The 8,392-nt window shown below is 62.8% G+C and overlaps 1 protein-coding gene across 1 annotated transcript; it reads left to right on the top strand.

Moving 5' to 3' along the window:
* Positions 1-2,350: 2,350 nt before the first annotated feature.
* On the top strand, positions 2,351-7,167 carry LOC102976483 (coiled-coil domain-containing protein 88B; the record flags this gene model as incomplete). The annotated part of the gene is made up of 14 exons (XM_028484544.1): positions 2,351-2,419; positions 2,722-2,864; positions 3,000-3,111; positions 3,199-3,268; positions 3,345-3,403; positions 3,498-3,581; positions 3,657-3,800; positions 3,972-4,120; positions 4,268-4,349; positions 4,500-4,658; positions 5,204-5,350; positions 5,526-5,634; positions 5,813-5,949; positions 6,031-7,167. Coding segments are annotated over exons 1-14 (2,592 nt in total), but the record flags the coding sequence as incomplete, so codon positions are not given.
* Positions 7,168-8,392: the final 1,225 nt, after the last annotated feature.

Here is an 8,392-nt window from a genome sequence, read left to right on the forward strand (position 1 = left end):
AGAGTGGGTTCTCCGGAGTACTTCCTGGGCTGGAATCCCGGCGTGCGGGGGGCGGGGGGGGGGCTGGAAATAGGCATAAGATTTGCGGAGTCCAATCTGGATGGACCCTTGATATTATTAATACTAAATATAATAACCACACTAGGGACCATTTAATGAATGCTTAAACCAGGCACCAGCTTGTGGAATCCTCATAGCAACCCTCTGAGGGGATTAGCTGCATTTCCAGATGCGTCTAGGGAGGCTTAAACAACTGGATGTGCTCTTCTGCTAACAGCCCCGCGCAGCTTCCCATTGCCTGGTCAGGCTACCGCTTCAGAGCTGTGTGATTTGGGGCAAGTTCTTAACCTCTCTGAGTCTCGGTTTCCTTCTCTATAAATTGGAGATAACCCATAGTCCTTATTTCATAACCTAGTCCTATGCAAATAAGTTAGTAAGTGTAAAGTAGTGGTAACCAGGACTGGCTCATGATAAGCCTGTGTTTGCAATATTGCCCTATCTTGCAGCAAGTCTAAGATGTCAACGATTGTAAAAGATGCCACTAAAGAAAATGCCACTAAAAGAAGAACGCTGCCAGTTAACTGCGTCCCAAGGCTCTTGCATCACTAGGCTCTTTATTTTATTCTTCCCGAAGGAGCGCTTTTTGACTTAGACATAGATTCTCATCATACATAATTGTGATGCACACATAAAAAGGAAAATATAAGCAAAATAAATAGTTTACGCTGTTCAGAAAACTCCTTCACATTTGGAATCCGACAGAGGCGCGATGACTGTGTTTCCCTGCCACCCCCTCCTGTGAGGCGTCAAGAGTTCGGGAGAGCGGTGCTCCCCCCCGAAATTCATAAGACAACCGGAAACCACCAGCAGCCATCAGAGTCCTAAAGCCAGCTTTGCAGGACTGCAGAGCAAGCTGACTCTGGATTTCTGCTTTGGGAGTGTTGCTGACAAGTCTGGTTCCTCTCTCCCGGGAGCTCCCACCATTTGGGGCCTGGGGTTAAGAGTGCTCTGCTCCTGTCTCTGGGGTTTTCTCCCAAGCCGCTGACGCCCTTTCTGCAGGGTTTGATGCTCCTGAAGTGTGGGCACGTGCAGGCAATGACAATGGTGTCAGGACTGTTGCTGGCTAGCCAGCAACTCTACCATGCAACCTGACTTTAGAGATTTAAATGTGAGAAACAAAGTGTCTGGGAATCGATGAAACATGAATAATTTCTGAACTTTACACAGGCCACGCTTCCAGCTGCCACAGAACGCTTGCACATTCTGCTTCGGCTGCTTGAAATGCCCTTCCTTCCTCCCCACTTTGCCTAGTTCACCCACTTATCCCTGATCTCAGCTTCATTGTCACCCCCCCCCACCCCATGCCTTTCCTGATCATCCCACCGAAGTCAAATCCCTTCCCTGTCAATGCACGTAGTACAGCTGCAATGTTACATATTGTGTGTGTGTGTGTGTGTGTGTGTGTGTGTGTGTGTGTGATTTTCTGCGTAGCTGTCTTCCCAGTGTACTGTGCATCCCACGGGGGCAGGGACTATGTGGCTTTTTACTACATCTCAGCACCCAGCAATGTTCCACACGGAGCCCAGTAGTGAGCAGTGGGTGAACTGGGGTGTCCTCCTGGCCTCCTGGTTTATCTATGAGACATGTGCCGCTGGTCTCTGCATTGAACTGTGTCCCTCAGAGGCTGGATTCTAACTCACTTCTTTCACAGATGGGAAACTGAGGCCTGTGAGGTCACTAGCCCACGGGCTAGACGTCCTGTCTCAGTCCAGTGTGTATAGAGTATGGGGGGGCGGTCCGAGGAGGGGGTACTCGCTTCTGGTCGGGGTTCAGAGGAGGCTTGATGTGGGAGGCGTCACCTCCCAAGCCTCGTAGGTTGGGAGGGTGATTTGGGTAAGTTTGGGAAACATCAAGGGGAAAGGGAAGCCAGGCAAATCAGAAGATGCAGGTGTGGGCACCTAGATGCCCCATGTAAGGGCCCTTCTGAGGCCCCGGAAGGTGCAAGGCCGAGGTCACCCTCTTGGGTTTCACGTTGGGTAACCAACCGAGGCCCAGAGAGGGGGAGGACTCACCTGCCATTGTCCATCGAGCCAGGAGAGCTGTGGGCCTTGCTCCTGGGTGGCCCTGACTCCACCTTCCCCTGCTAACCTCCGGGCTGGCCCTGCCCGAGATGCTGGGAGGATGCCTGGAGGTGAAGGGGGGGCTGAGGCAGGACTGCGGGGGTGCACGGGCCTGCCAGCACCCGGAAGGAGGAAGCTGCACAGGGTGTCTGTGGCTGGGCCTGGGCCCGCTCGGGGACTTCCTCTTCCTCTCAGGGCAGGTGTAGCCACCACAGCGGCACCAACACCCTGACCCCGTCATGGATGGGGGCAAGGGGCCCAGGATCAGAGACTTCCTGAGTGGGAGCCTGGCCAGCTGGGTGAGGGGGCAGTGGAAGGGAGTCTGGGGAGGGGAAAGGAGCAGCAGGGAGGGGCTGGTGGGGGGTGGGGGGAGAGGGGGCAGAGCTGGGGCCTGAGGGGAGGGGGCGGGCTCAGGTGGGGATGGAGAAGTGCAGGCAGCTGTGCGGCAGGAAAAGGGGTCCAGGCCCGTGACCACTGGCATTCCGGGGACTGGTGAGGAGGGGGCTGCGTGGGCTCAGGAGGCAGGTCAGAGGGGCTCAGGATTCACTCTGCTGGTGCGGGCCTCCCACCCAGGCCAGCTGACTCCTTTGTGTCCCCACAGGCGCTGGGACTGGCGGGGCTGGTTGGGGAGGCGGAGGAGCCGGAGGGGGAAGAGGAGGAGGAAGGAGAGGGGCCTCTCTGTCCGGAGAAGAGGTTCTTACATCTCAGCGACGGGGCCCTGCTCCTCCGGGTGCTGGGTGTCATGTAAGGGGCATCAGAGGATGACCGGGGGGGCCAGGCAGCCTGGTGGGAAGAGCCTGAGGGGTGGTTGGCAGAGCCTGGCTTAGGGGGGGTGGGTCCTCAGTTACCCCTCCCCCCTATCGTCCCACGTGCCCACAGTGCTCCCAGTTCCCGAGGCGGCCCTCGAATGATCAGGGGCCACGACGGGCCCGCAGCCTGGCGGGTGTGGAACCTGAACCACCTGTGGGGCCGCCTGAGGGACTTCTACCAGGTGAGGGGTCAGGAGGGGGAGGCTGAGCCTGGGAGCCCCCTGCGGGAAAACCCTTCTCACATCTCCCACCCTGTCCGCCTGCCCCAGGAGGAGCTGCAGCTGCTGATCCTGTCTCCACCCCCAGACCTCCAGGCGCTGGGCTTTGACCCCTTCTCAGGTGCTCTCTCCCACCACCCCTTCCTGCTTCTTCCCCCATCCCTGCGCATTAACCCCTTGTGGCTTGTGCCCTGCAGAGGAGGCGGTGGAGGAGCTGGAAGGCATCCTTAGGCTGTTGCTGGGGGCGTCAGTGCAGGTGAGCGGGGGAGGGAAAGGGAGGGTCCAGCTTTGGCCGCAGAGGCGGGAGACTCCGGGGTGAGCCTCACTGGCCCCTCCTGGTCCCCCTGCAGTGTGAGCACCGGGAACTGTTCATCCGGCACATCCGGGGCCTCAGCCTCGAGGTCCAGAGTGAGCTGGCTGCTGCCATCCAGGAGGTACAGCTTTGGTCAGCCGTCTGGGACACCCTGCCCCCTGCTTCTTTGGCTGACCTGCTCTCCCTGTGCCTCCAGGTGACCCAGCCCGGGGCCGGCTTGGTGCTGGCGCTGGCTGGGCCTGAGCCCGGGGAGCTGGCGCCTCCGGAGCTGGAGATGCTGTCCCGGAGCCTGGTGGGGACACTGTTGAGGCTGGCTCGGGAGCGGGACTTGGGGGCCCAGGTAAGAGGCAGCAGGAGAAGGGAGAGGAGGACCACGGGGACCCAGCCGCGTGCCGGAGGTGCGGTTGGGGGTGGAGAGCTGCAACAGTCACATGCATCTTGTGCTGCTTGGGGGCAGTTGAGGGGCTCTTGGGTGGGTTACTCCTGACTCCTGACCTTTGACGTCCCCCAGCGGCTGGCTGAATTGCTGCTGGAGCGGCAGCCTGCGGCCCCCTTGTTGCCTGAGGCTCCTGCCAGGACTCCCCCGGAGGGCGCCTCACACCACCTGGCCCTGCAGCTGGCCAACACCAAGGCCCAACTGCGGCGCGTCCGGCAGGAGCTGTGAGCGCTGCTGGCTGGGAAGGACCTGGCGGTGGGGGGCGGGCAGGGAGCGCAGGTTAGGTCTGGATGGGGTCCGGATGGGGATCAGGCCTAGCAAGGGCTGGAGGGTGCAGGTCCCCAGACCCCTCCTGCGTCCCTTCCCTCCAGGGAGGAGAAAGCCGAGCTGCTGCTAGATTCCCAGGTGGAGGTGCAGGGCTTGGAGGCCGAAGTTCGAAGGCTCCGCCAGGAGGTGCGCTCAGATGCCCCCAAACATGGCCACACTCCCTAACCCGCTCCCCGCACCTTCCCCAGCCTACTGCCTCCCCCGACCCGGCTCCTTCCCGTCCTAATCCCTCTGGCCAGCGGGTGGCCCCCCCTAGCTCCGCATCGTCTGGTCCAGGCCCAGGCGCTGTCGGGACAGGCCAAGCGGGCCGAGCTGTACCGCGAGGAGGCGGAGGCGCTGCGGGAGCGGGCCGGCCGCCTGCCCCGCCTGCAGGAGGAACTGCGACGCTGCCGGGAGCGGCTGCAGGCAGCAGAGGCCTGCAAGGGCCGGCTGGAGGTGAGGCGGGAGACGGGGCTGCAGGGGGCGGGGCATGGGGGGCGCGGCCTGCCGGGGACAGGGTGGGCCTCGAGAGGAGCGAATTTGGGCCAAGGGAAGGGTCAGGCCTGATGGAGGGAATAGGCACCGCTAGGAGAACGCGGTCAGCTGGTGTCTGGGGCCAGGCCCTCTGGAGGATGGGGCAGATGGAGGGGAGAAGTGGAGGCTGTAGGTAAGGGTAGGTCCTGGAGAGGAGGGTGGGGCCAGTTGTAGGGGAGGCGGGGTCCGGAGAGAGCACCCAGCAACGGGGCTAAGTGGAGCTTAGAAGGACCTTGGAAGGCAGTTCCTGGGGAGAAGGGGCAGGGCCTACATAGGAGAAGGGCGGGGCCAGGTGCTAGGGAAGTGGTACCTGAAGAAACCTTGGACGGGGGAGGGGCAGATGGAGGGGAGAGGCGGGGCCTGGAGAGCAACAGGGGTGCAGGGTCAGATGGGGGAGGGGAGCCAGGGTCTGTGGCCCCGGAGTGCTGGGGGCATCGCACCACCGGCTCCCTCTGCTCCCCCACCAGGAGGAGCGGGTGCTCTCCGGGGCTCTGGAAGCCTCGAAGGCGCTGCTGGAGGAGCAGCTGGAGGCCGCTCAGGAGCGCTGTGCCCGGCTGCACGAGACCCAGCGGGAGAACCTGCTGCTGCGGACCCGGCTGGGCGAGGCCCATGCGGTGAGATTCCCAGCGTGACCCCTGGTCACGCAGTGATCTGTGACCCCAGTGGTCCCCAGGGTTCCTTGGTGATCCCTGTGACTCCTACTCCTTGTTTCCTCTAGTGACCCTCTAGCCCACACACTTGGCCTGGCCCTGGCGGGGAGGGCTTGTCTGACCCTGCTCTCCCCTCCAGGAGCTGGACTCTCTGCGGCTTCAGGTGGACCAGCTGGCAGAGGAGAACGTGGAGTGGGAGTTGGAGGTTCAGCGGAGCCTGGAGCCAGCCCCGGGCTCTCCTGGGGAGGGTGAGTGGGACCCCAGTGGAGGGGCTGTGGGTGGGAGGCTGCCTGTGTTCTCCTGCACCTTAGTGGGGACAGCTGCTGATTTCATCCCCTTCCCCCGGGTGTGTCGGGGGGGTGGGGGTGGGTGGGTGAGGAGCCATAAGGGAACAGCGGGGTCCTGACCTCATCTCCCACACCCCAGCGCCTCTGCCAGGAGCGGCTCCCTCTCTGCATGACGAAGTGAGGGAGGCAGAGGCCGGGCGGCTGCGGACCCTGGAGCGGGAGAATCAGGAGCTCCGAGGCCTGCTCCGGATGCTGCAGGGGCAGCCAGGTGGCCAGGTGAGTCCCCTCCCCCAAGCACCAGCACGTCCTTCCTGGCATCCTCCTCTGGGTTTGACCATCCCTGTCATGTGCCCTCAGCCCCCCCTGCTGGAGGAGCCGAGCGAGGACTCCGTGATTCCAGAGCCAGACTCAGCTCCCCAGACTCGGCTGGCCTCAGACCGTGGCCCCCAGGGCTTGGCCGGTCAGGCAGGGGATGAAGGCCCCCAGGCTTTGGACCCGGCTCCCCTGGCGTCAGATTCAGCCCTCGAGGGGTTAGCTGAGTGTCCTCAGGCATCTGCTTTGGACCCAAAGGTGGTGGAGAGGCCCCTCCAGGCGGCCGTCATGGTGCCTGTAGACACGATGGCCCAGGAGTCAGGCCCCGCTGTAGAGGCACAGGAGTCCCTGAAGAAGGCTGGCCTTGGAGCCCCTCTCCAGACCCCCGCCTCTGTGGCCCCACCTCAGGGTCCAGAGATCAAAATTCAGGCCCAGCTGTCGCTGGGAGGAGAGACTGGAGAGTCGGTGCCCGAGGCCTTGGGGCTGAGACAGGAGGACCCTGAGAGCGAACCCGGACTCTCGGAGCCGCGCCTCCGCGGGCAGTTGGAGGAGCAGGAGACCCTAGGCCAGAGGCTGGACCTACCCAAGGGGCAAGCAGAGGCCAGAGAGCACGAACAGAAGTTGGAGAGGATGGTCGGGGACCCAGCCCAACAAAAACCACAGCAGGAGCTGGCAGGGGCTCCTGGGGCCCAGACCTGGGAGGGGAGGATCCCGGGGGAGATCCTGGCCAGTGGTGTCCCAGAGCAGGAGGCCCTCAAGGAGGAGATGGCACGGCTGAGGAGAGAGGCTGAGGCTCTTCGAGCTGAGCTGGAGGCCCAGGCCTGGAGGCTGGAGGCCCGAGGCACGGAGGCGGCCCGCCTCTCCGAGGAGCTGGCTCAGGCACGGAGGGCAGAGGCCGAGGCCCACCGGGAGGTGGAGGCCCAGGCCCGGGAGCTGGCCCGGCTGCGGGAGGCGGTGGAGGCCGCTGGCCGGGAGCTGGAGGCCGCGTCGCGGGAGCGGGAGGCGCTGGCGGAGGTGCTGGCAGCGACGGGCCGCGAACGGAGGCAGTGGGAGCGGGAGGCGCCCAGGCTGCGGGCCCGGGCCGAGGCGGCCGAGGAGCTGTTGCAGGTGCTGCAGAGCGAGAGCCGGCGGCACCTGGAGGAGGCCGAGAGGGAGCGCCGGGAGAGGCAGGCCCTCCAGGAGGTATGTCGGGGCTCGTAGCCAGGGCCGGGAAACAGGGTTCCAGGCCAGTTGCTGGGGTTTGGGGCTATTAATTCCATCAGCAGCCGCTGAGTGCCCAGCACTGAGCTGGGGCCGGAAATAGACAGGCGAAGTCCCCTCCTGCCTCCCAAAGGCATGCCTGGCTTGGGAGAGGGGCAGATGTCCCCTGCTTTTGATGGGGTGGCTGTAGCAGGTGGGCACGGAGCTAGACGGCCTGGGTGCAAATCCTGGCTCTCCGACTGTGGCCCTTTACTCAGCTCTGCCCCGGTGCTTCCCTCTGTGAAATGGGGGTGTTCTTCGTAGCTGCCTCAGCGGGTCTTTGGAAGACCAAGGGAGATAATGGCGTGAAGAGCCTAGTTCATGCTGGGCAAAGGCTCAGGATACGTTGGTTGTTACAGGCAAAGTGCTTTGGGAGCCCCACGGGAAGGGGAGCCGATGCCAGGGTCGGGGCAAGGAGGCTTCGGGGAGGGTTCTAAGGAAAGATCGAGATTTTGCTAAGTGGGGAAGGATATTTCATCCAGAGGGAACAGCATGTGCAAAGACTTGAAGGCATTAGAGATGCTCAGGGGCCCAGGAGACGTGGGGGAAGGTGGAGAAGTACGTTGGACCAGCGTTGTAGGTGTTGGTACTCCGTCCCCAGGCAGGGAAATTCACCCAAGGGTGTGGGCAGACCCGTGTGAGGATGCGTTTGGGGAGGGTCACCTTGGTGTACAGGGGAACCTGGGGCCATAAGGAGGCAGCGCCAGTGGTCAATGTGGCAGGTGAGGGAATTCCCTGGCAGTCCAGTGGTTAGGACTCCATGCTTCCACTGCAGGGGCACAGGTTCAATCCCTGGTCGGGGAACTAAGATCCCGTAAGCCGCGTGGTGCGGCCAAAAAAAAAAAAAAACGTGGCCGGTGAGGCTGGCTGGAGCTGGGATGGGGCATGGAGGAGAGAGAAGACCTGGAAACCCCTCTATTCATTCAGTCAAGCATATTTGCGGGCATCTCCTTGGCACCAGGCCCTGTACCGGGCAGCCAGTGCCTGTGTCCTTCGGGAGACGCTCACGCACAGTCTGGGGTGGAGACAGGACCGTGCGGGGAGCCGTGGGGGTCCAGGCAGCACACTGGACTCAGGCTGGGGCACGTCAGGGAAGGCTTCCTGGAGGAGGAGAGAGAACGGCAGTGAGCCAGGAGGAAGTACAGGCCCGAGTTTGTAGGGGTGGAGT

The sequence above is a fragment of the Physeter macrocephalus genome, unplaced genomic scaffold (genome assembly GCF_002837175.3).
Source record: "Physeter macrocephalus isolate SW-GA unplaced genomic scaffold, ASM283717v5 random_197, whole genome shotgun sequence".
NCBI classification, from domain to species: Eukaryota; Metazoa; Chordata; class Mammalia; order Artiodactyla; family Physeteridae; genus Physeter; species Physeter macrocephalus.